This window comes from Ammospiza nelsoni, chromosome 11 (assembly GCF_027579445.1).
Source record: "Ammospiza nelsoni isolate bAmmNel1 chromosome 11, bAmmNel1.pri, whole genome shotgun sequence".
NCBI lineage: Eukaryota > Metazoa > Chordata > Aves > Passeriformes > Passerellidae > Ammospiza > Ammospiza nelsoni.
This window is the reverse complement of record NC_080643.1, coordinates 8728505-8748635: the sequence shown is the minus strand read 5'-3', so window position 1 is coordinate 8748635 and position 20131 is coordinate 8728505. Positions and strand designations below refer to the sequence as shown.

General features: G+C 45.3%; 1 protein-coding gene across 1 annotated transcript; it reads right to left on the bottom strand.

Moving 5' to 3' along the window:
- Window positions 1-98: 98 nt before the first annotated feature.
- On the bottom strand, window positions 99-17512 carry ACOX2 (acyl-CoA oxidase 2). The gene is made up of 15 exons (XM_059479910.1): window positions 17237-17512; window positions 16294-16577; window positions 14954-15116; window positions 12237-12388; window positions 11868-11975; window positions 11081-11200; window positions 10484-10599; window positions 9914-10086; window positions 8693-8855; window positions 7854-8044; window positions 6554-6715; window positions 5502-5607; window positions 3354-3571; window positions 1523-1652; window positions 99-812 (listed from the first exon to the last, which is right to left on the bottom strand). The coding sequence occupies exons 2-15, from the start codon at window positions 16451-16453 to the stop codon at window positions 750-752; spliced, it is 2025 nt and encodes a 674-aa protein (XP_059335893.1). The 5' UTR covers window positions 16454-16577; window positions 17237-17512; the 3' UTR covers window positions 99-749.
- Between the last annotated feature and the right edge of the window lie 2619 nt (window positions 17513-20131).

Here is a 20131-nt window from a genome sequence, read left to right as displayed (position 1 = left end):
TGTTCTTTGCAACACTTAATTTATGAGCAAATTAATGACTGGCCTGGATCAGCTTGCCCTTTCCATAATTATGAAGTATAGTATTTAGAGAAGCAGTATTCCAAATAATACACTTTATTGGAGCTCAAGATTTATAGAAATGAGCAGCTCTATTAATGGGAAGGTAAATTCTGCAGACTGGAGCTGGCATCAGCTTTGTCTGCATCTTCATTAGGCAGGAATATTCCAGTACTGAGCAAATCAAGAGCTATTTTAATTGTCAAAACAGATGCATTTTCTAATATAGTTTCTGATCAAAGAGAACAACTTGTTCCTAAAAACAATCATGATTTCACCATGGATTTTTCAGTAAAGTTGGTTGTTTTGGGTTTTCTGAAGGCACTATATAGCTACTACACACTGAGAGAGGGTTCACAGTGTGGTGGTGGTTTTTTTTTCCCCTCAATCATCATATAGTGGATTTAGAAAGAGAATAAGAAAGTCAAATGAGAGTTTTGATGCTGTCAAGACACTTCAGGATTGAAAACAGTGAACCCTGGACCATTCCTGACTGGATTGTCTCACAGCAGCACTCAGCACTGTTGGCATCTGTCTAATTGCAAATGGCTGGCTGAGAATCTTTCATACTTGTTGTAACTGCAAGTAAGCAACTGATTATTAATTCTGATTAGTCATTACTGATGCTTCATAAATGTACTGCTGCACAAAGAACAGGAGGAAATGTGTCCCCTTCACTTTGAACATGTTCTTCATAATTTCGATAGCGTGTTGTGCAGAAGTGGCTTCAAATACCTCTCGTAGGCTGGGCTCATCTGCTCAGAAAGAGAATGTGGAAGGGAATTAATGGCAATTAAGAAGGGAAAGGCTGTTTTTTTTTTCTTAAGAACAATCTCTGAAACACATAAAGCTGCACTACTTAAAAAACAACCAACAAACAAGCAGCTGCTTCAACTATGTGCAAGAACTTTTTTCCTATAATATGTGCTGTCCTTCATAACCAGCACACCACACTCCTCCCAAAGGGGACAGCATACTATTTAACCTCAGAAAATATGCTTGGACTTGAATGTTTGCTGAAGGCAAATTTTGTGTTCAAGTGTGGAATTTCAAAGGGATACAAATTACCACACTAAAAATCCCACTCAAGGCCAAATGAGTTTTCAAACAGAGCAATACATATTTACATCACACAAAATTTTTACATTATTCCACAGTATGGATGAATTGAGAAAGCAAAGTGCTAAAGACCATGAAGGATCAAATTGCCTTGTTTAACACTTATACCCTTTCTGGTTAAACATATTTAAAACCCCAAGTTTTGCACTAGTAGAAAGCATTAGTGTATAGAAAATACCCTGCATTTAGTGCTGTTCCATAATATATAAACAGACTTTAATTTTAGCTTATTCTGTACCATGTGATACAAAGAGGAATTAAAAGCTCTTGTCTCTTGTCTGTATTGCTTTGTTAGAAGAGAAGCAGTTTCTGCCCTGGAGGTTGCCCAGCTGTAGTTCATCCCTACCTGGTTGGTGGGTGATTTCTGAGCCCACTCATAGAGGCGCTGGTAAACCTGCCCGTCGTAGCTGCCCAGAGCAGAGTTCAGGCTCTTGTCTGTGAAGTCAAAAGCATCCACCAGTGGCACAGCATCCTTCCTACAGAGCACAGGAGTGACATTCCTGTTACTGACAGGTGCTGCTTTGTAAGATGGGAAAATAAATCAAAGATAAACTTGGCAGATTCCAGGTGTCTCCTGGAAAGCTCGTGCCAGTTTTCCTCTTGTCTTTACTGGGGGGGGAATCCTGTTTGTTCTGATTCCTCAGAGCATATCTAGGTGACCCTGCCTGAGAGTGAGATTGGACTAGATGATCTCCAGAGGTCCCTTTCAACCCTAATAATTTTGTCATTCTGTGATGTTCTACCAATGCCCTGAGTTGTCTGCACTGCTGAGTGGGTGTTTGCAGGGTCTTCACCCTGGCTCCATCACCTGGGCTCCATCCCTAATTCAGGACTCATGTCAGATTTTTTCTCAGTAGTCTCTGCCAGTTTGTTCTTTTGATTTTTCTCTTTCTTTCATTTTTCTTATGCTGTATGTGTGTCTTATAAAATGGAATAAGGTTCCCACTAGATTGATGTGAAGTTGCTTTGCTGATCTTCAACCTTCATCCACCTTTCAGTATTTCTATTATCTCACCATGAAATGCTGAGCTCTTCTATTCCTATCTGTAAGTGCAAAACAACCCTGACCCATCCAAGGGCCCATCTAGTCCAGGGTCCAGTATGGACACGAGAGCACAGGCAGCACCTCCTAAGCAGGAGATGGTTTCTTTTTCCTCATCCTTCCATCATTCTTGGGTGTCGGAAGTTGTGCTGGCTGTACCTCACACCTGAGGTACCAGGATGCAAAGAGGTTTGCTCAAATGTCAGCATTCCTATCTTCCAGTTCCTTTTGGGGAAGAGCTGAAAGGGTTTGGGAAAGGCTGGGTTTTTGCTACAGACCAGGAAGTGGTTATATCCTTTCTACTAGCTGTAAATATATAAATACTCCATTCTTGAATCCAGTTAACAAGGCATGGACTAACACAGAAATTGCAATGAATTCCAAAGACAACATGTTAGGCTTTTGAAAATGTTATGTTAAAATTAATGTCACTTAATTCCGATTCTGTTATCAGTTCTGAAAACCTTTGTTGTTTGGCTCAGCCCTTGCTTATAGTGTGTTCTTGTTTCTTTCCCGATGCTTTAGGTAGAATTTTAGATACAGTAGCAACTCCTCTGCACCATAAGTAACTATGTTCTAAACAAAAAGCTGAACCCTTTGTCAAAAAGCCTCTGTGAGTGCTGTGGTAAGGGAAAACCTTAAATCAGAATTCACAGAGTTGGTAATAAATGGTGTAGAGCAGATGCATCTGAAGTAGCTGTAGGCAGGATTGTTTGGGTACCAGTTGCAGCTCAGCCATGGCAACAGAGGAGGCTGTATTAGCTGTGGCTTGAGCACATTTTGCAATGTGTGATGGGTTGCTGTGGCTGCCTCCTGCCAGTGTGCTCTGACTACATATTTTCCTGCTTTCACTCTACTGCAGATGGTAGAAAGTGTTCATGACTTCTTCATTTATAATTTAAGACTTTATGTTATAGAACTTTAGAGATTGCAGAGGACACTGGGGTCTGTTTTACCACGAAAACAAGCTCTGAGTAGATGTTTCAATCAATTTCTAGTACTGCCAGGCACTGGAAATAAACACTGAATGAGGTGAATTGACTGTGGAGATGTTGCCATAGGTACAGCAGCACCCTTTTATATCCAGCCCAGGGATAAACTGGAGAGCTGTGTGTGTCCTGCCAGAGCAGCTCACCGAATGACAGCCAGGAGGTCCAGGTAGGCTGCAGTGACCATGTCCATTTGAGCTGCAGATGTGTATCCATCATGCAGGAAGGCCCCTGTGTTTGAGAAGATCCCGTGCAGTGCAAAGAGGTCACATAGATGTTTCATAATCTTCTGGATGCCAGCCTTGGTCTCGAGTTTTTCCACAGTTTCTGCAAAGTTTTTCACTGCAATGTAGTGGCAGTGAGCCTGGAAAACAAATGCAATCAACAGTGAATGCACCTCAAACACTTTAGTAGGCCAAATGACTCAAATGTTCTTGCAAAGAATATAAAACCTTTTCATTTCCCTGGCACTTCTCCAGTCTGTATCCTTTGTTTGCTGGGTGACCAGGCCTTTCACATTCATGGCTTACAGCAACAGCAGAATTCAGAATGTGTAAACAGTCAACACCATGGTATTTGTAAACTCCATAAAACTGTTTCAGAAATCATGCTGATACTTATTCTAAATAGTTCTAATCAATATCCCAAAGAGTTTCTGTGAAGGAAACACATTGGAATGTGCTCGTGTTGTAAGTGAATGTTGCTTGTACATCAATAGGAGAAAACTTCTGTTGAAGACCTTGGGCTCATGGTACCTTGGGATCAGTGTCCACAAGGCTTCAGCTCTGGAAACACCATTGTCAGAAGGACAACCAGATTTACCTCCCACTTTTGTGGTTTTAAGTAAACTGGTAATTTTGGGGTCACACACCAGCAGAATGTCTGACCCACAATAGAATATTAGAATATTATCAGAGGTGCAGAGATGAATTAATTAGGCTGATTCTGGCTACACTGACACTGCTGGGAGTGGTTGTTGGTGCTGGGATCTGTGTGGGTTCATTCCCCCACTGCTGAGTTCCCTTCCAGCTGCAGGTGTAAGCATGGCACACCTGCACTGCTGCTTTTCCTGGTGAAGCAGCAGAGGTGGAGGCCAGTATGGAGTGCAGAACCTGCCTGAGAAGCTGAGTGGCCCTGAGTGGGCACTCAAGCAATTAACTCAAACAATTAACCTGAGTGGAGTCTGCCCAGTGTCTGAGCCACTCAGCTGAGAGCTGGCAGGGGTCAGTTCAGAGAGCTGCCATGCCAGATGTGTGGGTAAATCTCCAGGGAAGGTATAGAATAAGAAGTAAATACAGAATTGCCCCAAGAAGGCAGCAGTATATCAAAATTTTAAAGTTATGGGGAAAATTCAAGGGGTTTGGAGACTTTTCCTGCCCTTGAAATACTTAAGAGACTCTGGGGGCCTGGATCCCATTTTCTGAAGAGTCTGCCAGCAGTGCTGATGATACCACAGCCAGCCCTCTGCTTATGTTAGGCTCTTCAGAAATAGTTAACGTTAAAATTTGTGGATGGGATGCTAAATGGTGTTAAAATAAGTTGTGGATGGGAAGGGAAGGCCTTCACCATAACTGTAGTGGAATTGCACTTTAATTGCATATTAAAAATTTTTTTGGTTTTTGGAGATACAGCACTATCAACAGATCTAGTTTTCATTAATATTTAGGGCTTTTCTCCCCTCTTTTCTGCTCAATTCTGTACTAATTCACACTTGTTTTAGGGAACAAATGCTGCTGTCCCAATGCTACTTCAGTTGAAAGCATCTCTTATAAATTTGATTTATCTTTCAGCAGTAGTTAACATTGCACTTATCACTGGTTTTCACTCTTTTCCCTGCAGTTGTCTTTCCACCAGATGGAAGAAGTACCAGGCATGTTTCATCCTTTGCTGTGACTCCACCAGCTTGCAGTGGAGTGGAAGACTCCTCTGGGCACCAGAAACGCTGGATTCTTATACAAAAATGAGTGTTGGCTGGAGATGGGGTTTTGTTGCAGGATATGGGAGGTCTGATTCTGCCAGTAGTGGCAGCCTAACTGTGAATGTATATTTTCCCCCTTTCATTTCTCCTAGTCTTTTTCTACCTGGCCTATTACAGACAGCAAATTTTTCAGGTAAGGAATTGCTTCTTAATACAACTTTTCCACCATGCAGACCACAGTGCCAGTGTTTGTGCTGTCTCTTAGATGCCAACAGGAAACAATAAACAGCACTGAGGCTTTAAGCTAATCATGCCATTTCTGTTGCATATTGTTTCATAAAGACAAACATCAGATAAGCAGATAAATTTTGCTAACCTTTGCAGCCTGCACCAGCTGCACTGTGCACTGGTTCCATGCATCATGCTTTTTGACTCCAGACTGGATCAAGTCCTGTAGCTTTGCTGCTGTGCTGCTTGTGAGCCTGGAAAATGGAAAAAGCACAAAGCATTTTGTATGTGCATCCCACATGCATGAATTTGCACTCAGGAGTTGTGTGTGACTGAAGTGCAAAGTGGCATTTCTGACATCTGGAGTTACCCACACTCAGTAGGAGTGAACTTAGATTATGCAAAATCTGGGCATAAATTGTGAGAAGAACCCAGACCACCCTGGTCCTGAAGGATTTCTGCCTTCTCAGCTTCCAGGGTTTGGCTGAGCCTTTCTTGGGTTGTGTGTGTGTAAGGAGAGTTTGCAAAACAAACAGTAATACTGGACTGCTGTCACATTATATTTCCCTTTTCTACACAGGGATTCAAATCCTGTTCCCATTGAGGAAGCTTTTTGATGAGTGGCTGTTTTTACACTGGTTTCAATGACAGCAGGGTTGTCTTTTTCCCTGACTTTCAGAGGTGGCACCTATACAGCCCATAACTGTGTACATAATTCTGAGACCACTCATGCTATGATTTTTATTTATGTTGAGTTGCTTAATGTGTGTAGTTAAAAGGCTACAGACAGAATGAGGGGCTCTGTTCTTGCTGTGGTGTAAACTGAAAATAAACATCAATTTCTCAGGTATGTGAAATTTTAAGATTTCAATAGAATTTCCCAGGGTCCAATAAATATTTTACTGGATAGCAACTCAGTGATGTGGTCTGGGACTTACTTTAATAGTGCCACCAACTCTGTGAAATGTAGTTGTTTGGTAGCACATAGCTTAAAAATTTCTGAGTGTGGAAGCTTCATACTGAACATCTGACATGGCTGTTAACCCTGTGTAGCCTTCCTTTCCTTTTCAGGAACAGATGGCACCAAACGTAGTTTAACTTATTTTATTTTACCTCCCTTTAAAGCAAGGAAGAAGCCGAGCTCTTAACACATTTCTGATGTCAAAGAGAGAAATTCTGTGTCCCATCCTCTGTACTGACCTGACTGCCACATGTTGATAGGCCTCAGTGTAAATATCTGGACTGAGAAAATCCAACTTGTTCTTGGCTGGACACTTCCCATGTTTCACTGCAGCCAGATAAGTGACAGATGGTGGCACAGGCTGGCCAGCACTGGCTGCCATGAAGCACTTAATCAGGAACCTGGGAAGAGGTAACAGTCAGAGCAGGGCATGGTGCTGATCTTGCAGCAAACAGACATGCAAAAAGTAAAGTGGGCTCAGGTGAGGAGCAGCAAGGTGTGACCCATCCCATGAGTGGCCCAGAATGGACTTGAACAAGTAATGACCTTTTGTTTTGTATGTTACTCACAGTAACCTGATCTGTGGTGAGTCTGTCTGCCTTATCAAACACTACAGCAATCCATAATGATATTTTTTTCAGCAGAAACTTGCTGTGGCTATTGGCAGTCTCAGCAGTGTAGTGATTAGATACATTATCAACTTTGCAACCTGAGTTCTCAGTGCTCTGGAGCTTTAATGGTGATTTGGTCTTACCCTCTGTGATCCCCAACACACAGTCACATTATGTTAACACATGAGACCCTTGCAGAGAGTTTACAAGGAGCATTCCCCACTCCCTTAGTTTTTTGGTACCTCTGCTATGAGCTAGACTGATCAGGTCTGGAATGAAAAGGGTACAGCATTTCTCTTGACTTTGCTGTTGATCTTGCAAAAAGGAGTAATGAGTGCAAAAATGTCTGCATGGCAGCACAGAGCTATGTGGTGCTCTGACCCTTGGAAGTTCCCTGGTTTTCTCCTTCTAGTAAAAACAAACATTATTAAAAGTTCAAGCAGCTGTAGTTTCTTTACCCTGTATTTCATCTACTCTTGATAATCATGAGTCTGTGTGTTTGGAGGAATGTGATGTTCTTGGAGCATGACTCAGCCACTTTCAGCATCCCACAACTTTGCTTCCTCTGAATCAAGCCCACTTTACCAATATTGCATTACATGGCACCATTGTCACATTGGTAGCTTAAAACATTACCCACAAAACTTTGACAGCAATACCTTTGCTGTGCTACCAGGCAAAGAGGAAAATGAGGTTATGCAGAACAGCACCTGCATACATCCCCAAACCAAAAATAGAAGAGATAATCCAGTTCCCACACACTTCCATGCTTGTTAGACTGAAGGCATGAATAGTTTATATCCTGAGCTGTATTTTTAGATGGTGCTGTGAGAAAGGAGTAGCTGGTTTTACTGGTTTTGGAGAAGAAGTGGTAATGGCTGAATAAATGAGGGGGCAGGCTTTTAGATGAACATATTTGAATTGTTACCTGGCAGTTTGCAGGAGCAAAATGGTGTTTTCCCCTTCATAAATACAAGAGGCAAGTATTTTGGTATACAAGGAAGGCAGTCCACTTAGTAGGGAGTAGCCATGGCCCCCACAGGCCCGGAGACAGATCTCCACTCCTGCTGTGCAGTGCTGAGTGATCATGGCTTTAAAACCTGAAGATAATGCATGGAGCTGTTAAAAAAGGGAGAAAAAAAGCAGAGTATTACCAGTGGAATCCTCAGAATAAGTTCCTTTTTTTTAATTTTGTGCAATATCTGGGCATGAAATCCCTGTCAGGTTCCCCTTTGAATGCTGGTAGCACCCAGTTCCCTGAGCCTGACCTTTGGTGTCTCTCTGGGATGCTGCACATGCTCCTGCTGGGCACACTGTAGTCAGTTTATGCATTTTGGATTTCTCTCAGCCAGTTCTGGCTTTGGCCACCTTTGTTCAGAGTGTGTTTTCATTTCAAGCACTTAATTGCAAAATATTCTGTTCTGTTTAAAAAGTCACATTTTTGGTTTTGGCTCAGATGTATGTGCATGCGCACTGGAGCTGAAGTTGTGTAATAACACTTTGTGCCACCAGCTACTTGGAACAAGGTTCTGGACATGCTTTTCAAGGACTTTTCACTCTGCAATGGTTCCCAAAACAAAAAGTTTGGGGTGGTACAGTGAATGCTGCTGCTGACTGGTTGCAAATCTGGGACACGTCATTGGAGCAATTAGTGCTTCCTCTTTCTCCAGTTCTCTAGTGGTGAGAGGAATGCTCCTCCAATTTGCTACAATACTTTAACATTTAGGGAACAGAAGTGCTGTATGAGTTAATCCTGCTGCAGCTCACCTCTGGCAGCATGTCAAAGTTCTTCCTCTGGATCTCTCTGTACCCCTTGTCGAATAGCTCCTGCAGGTAGTCATTGGTGAAATGAAAGGCATAGGCTGCTGCCAGCTGGGGCAGCAGTTTCTCTTGCTGAGTCTGGTAGTCAAGGATTTTTGCTTCTTGTTCCCTGTTGGAAGACAGCTGATGAAGCAGGGGGAGTATGGACATGGGCATAGCTACTGTTACTTCACCTGCTGCAGAATGAAAACAGTGTTTTTCATTACCAAGAAGCAGTGTGTGCACAAGACTGAGCTGACAGTGTGGCAGCAAATCTGTCCAGCTTGCTGAACTATTGGAGAAACAACCCCTAAAAAGCCTAACAGTGTAGAAAAGGCTCTTTGTGGTCAGGCAGTACAGGGACTGCAGGAGAGGATGAGAGTGAGGCCTTCAAGGACAGCAAGTTGTTAGGTGCTGCAGAAAAGGCAGTGGCATTGCACCTGATAAACTTTGGCTTTTTAAACAGAATCTTTGTGGCCCTGTGCATAGAAATGTTTCCCTGAAAATATCTGAGTCTGAATTATTTTAAGTTTTCTGAGCTGTTTTTGGATGTTCTTTTTCACTTCTGTGGTTGGTACATTTAGGACTTCAATCGCTGGAATTGGTTACTACAATAGTTCAGCTGCTGTGCTCTTCTGTTTGGTTTGTGCTTGAACTGAACTGTGTTTTCACTAGGATCTTTCTGCTTTTGAAAGGATATTTAAATGGAAATCTTTGTAATCCGTTCAAAAAAAAATTATTTCTTTAAAAATAATGGGGATTCAACACTGAATACAATTCAGTGCTTAAAGTTTGAATATTAGGTTTCTGGATGGTTGAAGGTATTTTAATGTCGCATTCATTAGTAGGGCACTATGGAATAAGAATTCAGCAACTTGTCCATTTTGTCTGGATTCTGCTCAGTTATGGGATTACAGGGGAAGGCCAGTTATAAAAGAATAAGTTGCCTGTGTGAGCCACTGACCTATTCAAAGTATGAAACTTATCTTGGAAAGAACTGTAAACATTCTCTTGTACTTTGACTGAAGCTCGTTAATGTAAATACTGGGGAAGCATGTTTATCATGCCCTGTCTGGGCCAGGAAATCAGCCAGTGATGGGCTGAAAGATAAGATGAGGAGAAGAAATACAAACTGGCGTGGGGGAACACAGGGTCCAGTCCCCTTCCCAGTGGGATGTGTGGCATTACCCAGGCTTTAGCTTGGACTGGCGGCGAACCACGGAGTAGCGGATGGCGATGGTGCACGCCTTCTGGAGGGGAGTCAGAACCTCGTCTGAAATGAGGGAAATGCGCACGGACGTCATTGTGAAATAATTGATCTGCTGGGAGCCCTGTCTTACATAGGTGCCATCTGGTCGAACCTAGGGTAGAGAGAGGCTGTCAGGTGCTGCCTTAGTCAGTACTACTGTGGATGTGTAATTGCTATGCATGGAATAAAATGGATATAAAAATCCTTCACTGAATGTAAACAATGCTTTTATGGATGATGGATGAAATACATCCATTTGAAAAGACAAACTCTTACTGTTTGTGGCAGAGGTAGGTTCTGCCTGCCCCATGATCCCCAGCTTCTGAATGTGGAATTCTTGACACTGATTTTCATTTAGGATTCAGGTACCTTCTGCCCTTGGTAAAACCTCAGAGACTTGCTGACACTCAAAGGAAGATTTTTGTCCCAAATTTAGACAATTCCCTGTTGCTTCTCTGGCTGTGGAATGAGAGTCTGACAGCAAGTTTGTGATGTGAGTCCACACATACCTCACAAAACTTGCTCAGCATGTTCTCCCTGGGGACGCGCACGTTCTTCAGCAGGAGGTAGCCGTTGTCAATGTGCTCAAAATTCATTTTGGGACCGATGTCTCCTGCAGTTACGCCTGCAGCAGGAGAAAACACAGCCTGCTTGCTTCCACTTGAACTTTTTCCTCCCCATTTTGTGTCAGGATGGGGACCCCCAAAGAAGGGCATGGTCAGCTCTGCTTCTTCCCCAGCATGGATGATCTTGCCCGAGGGGTGAAACAGGCATTAGAATGCCTTGTAGTAGTTTGTTTCCATGATCCATTGACAGATGGATCTGTGCTGGCTGGGGCTGGGGTCAGAACTGAGGTGTTAATGCAGAGGTGCTCAGAGCAACCCAGGCTTCTGGTAATGTCAAGGGCTTGGTCTGGACATGGTGAAGATATGTTAAATTTCCCTTCAGATCAAAAGGTTGGGGTTAATGATAACTGCACCTTGGCTATCTCTCTTGGCTTGGTTTTGGCAATTATAACTTGCCCTGGGCCCAATGTTTTAGAAAACATTTAAGGACAAAATAGGCAGAGCACGTGCACAAGTGCTGCAGTGTCTGGGGTTATTTACCTGGGCAGAGGGAATGGTCCTGAAGGCTGCGTATCTGCACAATGAAGGGATGGATGCCATAGCACTTCCCATGGATGTACAGCTGGGCAAAGACCACTGTGTGGGTTGCTGATCTTCCCACTGTGAGAAGAAAAACAGCCCCATTCCCTTAAGACAAGGCACAGCACAAACACAGTTAAGAGAGATGAGTACTAATTATGTGTTGGGTCTTAGGTATGGGTCACCACAACCTAAATCAGCCTGCTCAGAAGTTGCACCATCATTCTGCCTCTTTTGCTGCCCATGAGGCTTGGATTAACAGTTTTGTAACAGAATATGAGAAAAAATAAACAGTTTGAGCTAATAGTAGTGGTGAGAGTGGGAAGTGCTGTGGCTGTTACAGTGACTCCAGTTATTTTCTGTGAAATACCTTCCTGAAGGGAGCAAAGAATTTCACACTTGAATCCTTTATGCTGAGACTGTCTGATGACTCAAATCCTTTATGCTGATGACCTCCCTGCAGTTTTTGGTTGTCTGAGTATTATTTAAAAAGAAGATTTATTCCTGCAGAGTAAAAGCTTTCCCGAGTGAAGTTCTTCAGCCTGCAACCCAAAGGTTTTTGTAGATGATGGTGGCTCCTTTGTGGCCTTTGAACTTGGACAACCTCCTTTCTCTTACTTGCTTGTCCATGTGAGTATCTTTTATTGAAGTCTTCTGCTAGCACCTGGACCCTCAAACACTGAACTTAACCAGGGTAGATGGAGTAACTGAAGGAGGCAAAACCCAAGATATTTTGTGTGGTACTTACTGTCTCCAGGCCACCACTTCATGGCAGAGATCTTTGGTGTGTTCAGTATAAACTCCTGAGTAGCAGTATCAAAGACTGCTGTTGTTTCCAAACCCTGAAGATAAGTGCCTTTAAAAAAAGAAATTAAAAAAGTATTTATCTATGTATCTATTTCCTGGTATATCACAGGGATGGAGAGAGCAAAGGATCCCTGGAAGCTGGCCGTGGGTACTATCAGGGTTTTGTGGTTACCCTTCTAATGAGAACCACGAATGAGAACCCAACCACCCCCATCCCAGTAAAGGATGGACAGTGTGGAGTCAAATTCCCATGGGAATCTGGGCTGCAGGCTTGTGTCATAGAGAAAAGCTGTTTTCCCTGCAGCCTTACCGTGCCCCAGTTCAGTCTGGGCGTAGCTCCCAATGAGCTTGTGCTGGGTGGCGAGAGGAATCCACTTGGCAATCTGTCTGTCCGAGCCCAGCACTGAAATGCTTCTCATGAAGACGCGGTGAAGGAGGAACGCGACATCTCCCGACAGTGCCCTGCAGAGAAGGCACAAGGGCAGCGTTTCAGGGGATGGAGTCCCAGGCATGTGATGAATGAGGCAGTGGCACTGCAGCGGTCACCAGACAGTACCACCTGCTGCCTTTTGCTTTCTGCCTTGTCATACCTTGCCCAGCACCCAGCATCAGCACAGTGTTGCAGGAAGAGTGCCCTTCCAAGCTGCTTTTGTCTCTTTTTGTCATAACAGAGTTTGCATATGTGTTGCTTGCTCATTTCACTTGGTCTTGAAGGAATTATCTGTTCTGAGTAGCAGATGCTGAGCTAAAAGCACAACCCAGCTCCAGAGCTCCTGACACTCTGTGAGCATTTCATATTTTTATTTTACTTCAGAGGATTTTTTTTTCTTGATTATTTAAGTCAGATTTTGAAGCTGAACTAAAAAGAAAGAACAAAACAGCACCCTACTTGAAAAACCCCAAACCCTAGCAATTTCCTATGAGGCATATTAGACTGAATTACACATGTAGGTATCTGGGACCTGGATCTCCTGAACCTTCCCATTCCCATTCTGGAGAAATACCATGGTATGTTTGGTTTGTTGTTGTGCTTTTTGCTGTTTGTTTGCTGCCTTTTGCAGTCAGTGAACAATACTGGGTTCATGGAGATTTGTCCCAAATTCAGATGTTATTTTCTTGTAGAAAAATGAAAATACATCCAAGTAACCTCTGGTCCTTCACCATCACCATCTGCATACATTAAAAAGCACTATTCCAGAAACACCAGAAAGGTGTATGGGAACTTGGGTACAGTGATTTCCATGGTGCAAATGAGAAATTTATTTAAGCTTTTTTAGTGTGTGAGAAATAATAAGAAAACATGAGGAATATAACTATACCCCTCTTCCTGGGATTCCTCAGATCATGGTTGAATCACCTCACAGATACAGGTACATGTGCAATTGAGTGCCTGTGCTGCTCTCAGCAGCTGAGTGGATGTTAGCACATTGCTTTACTGCAATGCTCTAGAGAGCATCTCCTTTCACATAGATACCTTCTGTTGTTAACAAATGACTCTGACCTTTCTTTAATACTGGCCCTGAGAGAGAATTAATCATACTGAAACAGTGTGGGGGGGAAATACGAACAAAGAAGTTAAAGGAAAATTGCTTTGATTAACAGAAAATGACTTAATGAATCCTTGGCAGCCTGGCCAGAAATAATGTTCCTTTAGCTGCGATTTGAAAAGCTGGATTTTAAATTGTATGAGTGATTCACTGTGCCTGGCACTGGGAGCCAGGGTTCTGTCATAGGAGCTTGGTGCTCACCTGCAGCTCCATCAGGCAAGAGCTGCCCTGCCAGACAGCTCTGCTCCTCATCCAGCAAATGGGACAGCCCAGGGCTGGTCCTGCTGCAGCCTTTGGCATCAGGGGGCCTGATAAAAGCACAGCTTTGTTCTGAGGGAGCAGTGGAGAGCTGCTTTTTAATGGGAATATAATGATCAGGTCCAAGAGCTCTTCATGGCACATTTCCCCCTTCATTAGTTCTGCTCGCTGTAAGTGGTGAAGGGCTCAGCATAAAAAATGATCTTTCATATGATGGGGTCAACTTTTTAGCAGGGCTGCTACCACAGGGCAAGGGGTGATGGTTTTGAACTAAAAGAAGGTAGATTTAGACTAGACATAATGAAGAGCTCATTTTCAGTGAGCATGGTGAAACAGTGGCACAGGTTGCCCACAGAGCTGGTGGATGCCCCCTCTCTGTAAACATTCCAGGTCAGGCTGAACAGGGCTCTGAGCAACCTGATCTAGCTGAAGATGTTGTTGCTCATTGCAGAAGGCTAGATGGACTAGATGACCTTTAAATGTTCTTTCCAACTCTAACTGTGCTATGAGTCTATGAAATGCCAAAAATTGGCTCTGGGTGTCAGAAGTGCAGTGTAAGGGACAAGCTTTGCCCTTCAGAGTGACACTTCTGAACTTGCACCTTCCTACTGGGAATGTGACCCCACCAAGCAGACAGTGTGCCCTGGGCAACAGCCAGCCAGGAACTGACTGAGCAAAGGGGAAAGGAGGGGCAAGCAATGGAAATGTGGAGCTCAACCCCACATGAAGTGTTGAGAAAACTTTTAAAGCAAAGGACTGTGAAAACACTTTATTCTCATTTACCTACAAACTAAGGTGAGTTTTTTCCTTTTTTTTCCTTTAATAAAATATGTGTTTTCTAGATACACAAAATGTAATATTTAATTTATTTAGAAGTCAGTAATGGAACTGAAACAGCACCACTTCCAATTCTAGTTATACATTTAAAAATGTCTAAGGGATGGTATGTGAGCTGCAGCACAAGTAATGAGATTGTTGAAGTGGAAATCTCATGTTGTGGTTGTGAACTGCCTGATCTATCACACTGTACCCATGTGCTGCTCTCTGAGAAGTTCCAGTCGTGTACCCCCATTTTCTCTTTTCCCAAGTGTGATGCTGAAGTAAAAACCTGCAGCACATTTTTATCCAAACCTCATCTGTAAGCTGTTAGCCTTTCCCAGCATTTGCTAAAGCTGATTCTTTAAAAAAAATTAGTTGTACATAGAAAAAAAAATGAAATCACCTGTAAATGTACTTATATTCAGGTCCATTCTCAGTCCATCCCATCTCATGCATCTTTTTCTGGAGATGAACAGCCTTCCTGACTGCTGCTTCGTACCTCTCATTCTGGGTCTGGAAATACTGATTTTCTCTGCTAAATACAGGGTCAGATTCGATGGCTTCCACTGCAAAGCAACACAGAACAGTTGGTTCTCCTGGGGCTGGGGAAGTGCAGGCAGTGCCTTGAGCCACGTTCAGGAAGAGCAGGCAGGACTGGACTCATGGATCCTGATGCTGTGATTTTTAGGGTGCTTGCAGGCAGGTTTTGTTTTGCCAGTTCTGGCTCCCATGGCTGTCACATCTAAGTCTGAAAAGCAGCGGGTTTGGGGAAGCACAAGGGGAACTGAGTGGGCCTGAGAGAGAGAAATGGTGGTTCAGTGGAAATGGTGACCCTGCAGGGTAAGGCACCCTCCCTGGTCGGGGGGGGAGAGGTGACTTCTGGCAGAAGATGCCAAGGTGCCAAGGATCCCTCTGCCTCCAACTGCTGTGAGGGCAGTAAGGGCTGTGGTGAGCTGCATTTTGACCAGGCTGTGGTGAGCTGCATTAGCCAGAGGGTAGATTATGGCTGGAGCCTGCTGGGTGTCCGGCTCAGGATGTTACCAGCCCATGGCACTGTTACACAACAACTCATAGTCACTATTTCTGTGTCAGTTTGAACACTCCCCTTGTCCATTTTGCCTTAAAACCTTGAATCTATTGATGTGGAAGGTTATACTGAACTCCAGTGGCACTGTGAAGAGGGCAATCCCAGTGGCTGTGCTGTTTTCCTCTGGTAAGTGTGGATGCAGTTAGAGAGACAACAGTGAGAGTTTTTTTCCCTCTATTTCTCCTGAGCAACAGTCATTTTTTGGCACACCCATCACGAGTGAGAGCAGCTCAGCCTGGTTGAGCCAACCCACGCATGAAATTCCCCACCTGGATGAGCCCAATGTGCCAAGGAGCAAAGCTGGCTGTGGTTCACACGTGATGTGCATTTCTGCACAGCAGCACCAGCCCCTGCACGCATTGCCCTCACACATGGATCCTCGACCCCCAGTTCTTGTATTCCAGTTTAACCAGTCTTGCCAGAGACAGGGGATGGGAGCAGGGAGGAGGAAAAGCTTCAGACAGCAGGAGTGGCTGCGGAGGAGTTGCATTGATTTACATGAAGAGAAGACTCCAGCTCCACACTCCCACTTTTTAAAGAGATGGGGGATAAGCAAATGCCCAGGAGCACAAACCCCACTGTGCTGCAAAGGAGCAGCAGGACACAGGCATGGCCTGTGCCAGCCCCCAGCAGGGCCTTGTCTGAGGGTCACTCACCCACTGCCCTCCGAATCCGTGTCTGCTCGGCGCCGCCGTCCAGCAGGGCCGTGAGCCTCTCCACACAGAAGGAGGCCGTCTGCCGCTCGCTGCCGAGGTCGGGGTTCACGCTGCCGAGCACTGAGCCCTGACAGTGCTTGCTGGTCTCCAGCAGAGCCATCCCGGAGCCTGCGCTGCTCTGCAAAGGGACAGGGCTCCTCTGGCACTGGCACCCGTCACTGGATGCCTGATGGAGGCGTTGGCACAGCAAGGATGGTTTTGGTAGGTTGGCCAAGATGTTGCACCTGCACAAGGGTTGTGTGAATATTAAGGCACTCCTCATTGCAATGGACAGTGGAGATTTATAGGAACTCAAATTGCAGGTTTTATGACATCTTTTAAAACATAAATATTTTTCTTTTCCCAGTCTGTCCCCAGTATTCTATGAAAAGTTAATGCTGCAATATCCCACTGCTATGTGTTAATGTTTACAGGAGTTTCTGGCTCAGGACTCACAGGCACTGGTGGCCTTGCCTGTGCTACCTCTGTCCTTGGGGCTCAACCCCTAACCCATGTTAGTGAGACTGGTCGCAGGACACTAGTAAAAACAAAACCGAAGTGAGTAGAAAACAAATCAGATTTTTCCTTTGAAGAGGCTGTTGCCTTTCCAAGCATCAGATTACTTTAAGAAATACAAACTCTGGAAAACACTGCAAATGTGTTATTAATTCCTGCTTTTTCTGATATTCAGGTCTTTAGTTCAAGGTGTCTTGGTGCAGGGAGAAAAGCCCCGGGGCAGCGCGGCGGGCACCCACGGCCGGGGTAACCGGGGACTGCCCTTGAGCCGTCACTGGAGTGCGGGGCTGGGCACCGGGGCCGCCTGGGCCTCAGCTTCCTCTTCCGCGCGCCTCCGGGAGGAAAACGCGATTGCTTTCTCTCCGTGCAAACGGAGTCCCCCACGTACCTCGTCTCAGGCGTCCTCCGTGGAGCCGTCCGGCTGCTGCCTCCTGCCTGGGCCGCGGCTGCCGAGCCCTGTGCGGGGACCTTGCCCCCCGAGCCGGCGCCGCGGGTGTTCCGGGGAGCGCTGACCTCTGCAGGCAGGAAAATCCCACAGCGCTCGGAGGGCTCAGCGCTTCCAAACGGGGCTGCTTGTATCCGCTAAAGGCAGCTGGCACCTTGGAGATTGCTCTTCCAGCTCTGTCCCCTAATGGACACCCTGCCCTTCTTCTGGTGTTTTTAATTTTGGTTTATTGTTTTCGTAGCCCGCTCCGGGTGGAGAGCAGCACGCTTGGGTCTGGCGCTGCTCCTTGCCTGGGGTTTTGACGTGCTCAGCGTTTCCCCAGCTGTGTCAGGGCACTGCCCTCAGCCCTTCCCGCAGCTCGGGCTGCAGGGCCGGGGAGCAGGGCTGTGCCGGGGGCCCGAGGGAGCCTGACACGGGATGGGCTCCCTCACCTCCGGCCGTACTGAGCCTGTCCCTGCTGGGCAGGAGATGGGAGCTCACATCCCTCACACCCCTCTGACCATGGCTGCAGCAGGGTGAGCCTGACGGGAGAGGAATCCAGCAGAGGATCCCCCCTGGGCACGGCCCATCCATGGGCCTGTGCTGCCGCTGCGACCCACACTGGAAACTGCTTTGTCTGGGAATGAGCGGGGTACAACGCCTGGGGTTCACATTACAGAAGGCTTGCTTTAATATGGGAAGTTAAGCAAATGTTGGGACATCGCATGTAGTTTTGGGTAACGATAATTTTAAGCCTGAAGCTGAGTTTGCTGAACCAAGCCCCGCAGCCACGAGGAGCAGCAGGCAATGAGAGCAGCCAGCTGCAATGCAGTGAGTGGCTCTCGGGCAGTGGACGGTGTGTTCGGGATCACTCTGGTGTATTAAAGATGTCATGTGGCTCCATCCACTCCCAGAGTGACAGGGTGTCCTGGGGATGTGCCAGTTTCTGCTCTGTACTGCACAGTGTCACATCCCACAGTGACTTGGGGTCATAAGTGGTGGGGAGGCAGTACATCCTTCTGAAGTGCTCTGTGGGATTTTTCCATTTGTTCTTACATTTCCTTCTGCTGGAGTCAGAAGTGCTCGGCCTTGTGCTTCTTGACTGCTGTTTGTAATTCAGCGGGTGGGTCTGGGTCTCCTGAAGGGAGGGTGAGGGATGACAGATTGGAAAAAGCCTGTCCCTGAATCTCTTTGCAGCCTGATGTTCATGCAGGTTTATATTTGGGCAGGCTCAGGTGCTGCCTGAGTAGGTCATTGCCAGTCTGTGTTAGTGAGGTCTGAGCTGGAGAGCCACCAGAGCCGCACACCCAGCTCGGCTCCGAGTGCCTGTGGAAGCCCAGAGATCTCATGGGCTGTGATGAGAACCAACAAAACCCACAAGAGCACCTGATTATGGTGTGTTGGAACACTCTCTCATTATTATGTTGCTGATAATTTTGCATTTTTGCCCATTTTCATTGGGCTGGATCTCACCAGTATCATGATGAATTCAAGATTTCATATAATGCTTTCATCAACACAAAGTTGATGAAGTTTCAGTCTGTGGCAGTTTTAGATCATTTTGGGAAATGATCTAAGTATGGAGAACACCTAGGATAGGCAGAGGCGAATTCCTGGGAAGGGGTGTTCAGCCAGGGCCAGTCTGAGGGTACCACTGGCTTGAGGAAGGAAACCAGAACTTCCCATTTCTGAGGCAGTCATGAGGAGTAAATCAGGCAGTAAAATGTAAATGTTCCTTGACAGGAAATTTCACTGCAGCAAATTATGTAGGAGCACTTCAGGAGTGAGTGCATAGGAGAAGAGATCTCAGCATGACCTGGATAAAGAGCAAAGCTGGTATTGAAAACTCTGGCAGTTGGAGAAATCCCAGGCAATGGAGCAGTTAGAGCATAGCTAAAAGGTTTTTATCTTTAAAGAGCAGAAGTGATTGGTTCTTACTCTCTTCCACAGAAGAGAAACTGTCACAATGAACAGCTACCATTGGCATCCACGCATGGAAGGAGGTGTGTGATCACTGTCAGCAGTTTTGGGGCACAGCCCATTGAAATCTCACTGCCGGGGCTGGGAAAGGTTGATAAAGCATTTTACAAAGTCCTGCATGAGTGCCCTGGTCTCATGTCTAACCAAAGGTGTAGAGAAGATTTGTTGCTTTGAAAGGTTTATGCCAGGAAATGAAGTACACAACCTGCCATGGTAGGGCAGCAGGGAGCTGTTGTTGTCAGCATCAAAGGGGTGGGAAGATGTTTTGTAAACCTGACCTGAAGAACAGGTTTGGAGGAGATCTCACCCCCACTGAGGAGCTGACTGACCACACCAGTGCCACAGGGAACACCTCCCAGTGTGGCAACCCCAGCAGATACCTGGTATCAGAGAAATGCATCCAAGCACCACCTCTGCCTTGTTCTGAGTGGGATGTTGGCATCTGTGCTGATAAGGATGTTGCTAATGAGACAGAAAAGTCTTTTTCATTGCTTCACTGCATTCAGTTTTAGTCCTGGCTCTCAGGAACCATGGTGTGTGTGACCTGCACATGTGAAGCATCATCTCTTTTTCTTATCTCCTAAACCTGTGGTCTTTGGTTGCTGCTAAAGCAACTTTTAAATTGTTTAAAAATAATTAAATAGGCTCACTAGTGTGAGGATTACTTGTCAGTTCAAAAATGTGTTTTTAAATTAAATCCAAGGATGTGTTTCCTTGGCTTTGTGTGGATTTTACCCTGCCAGGCAGGTGCGCATCCACAGTCAGTTAGAAATCAAACTGGAATTTCAGTGCACAAAGCCCGATTCACAATTTGTGTGTCCTTATACTTTCATCAAATTGAGATGGTGTCTGGGAATAAGCAGTGGATGCAGTGTTGGG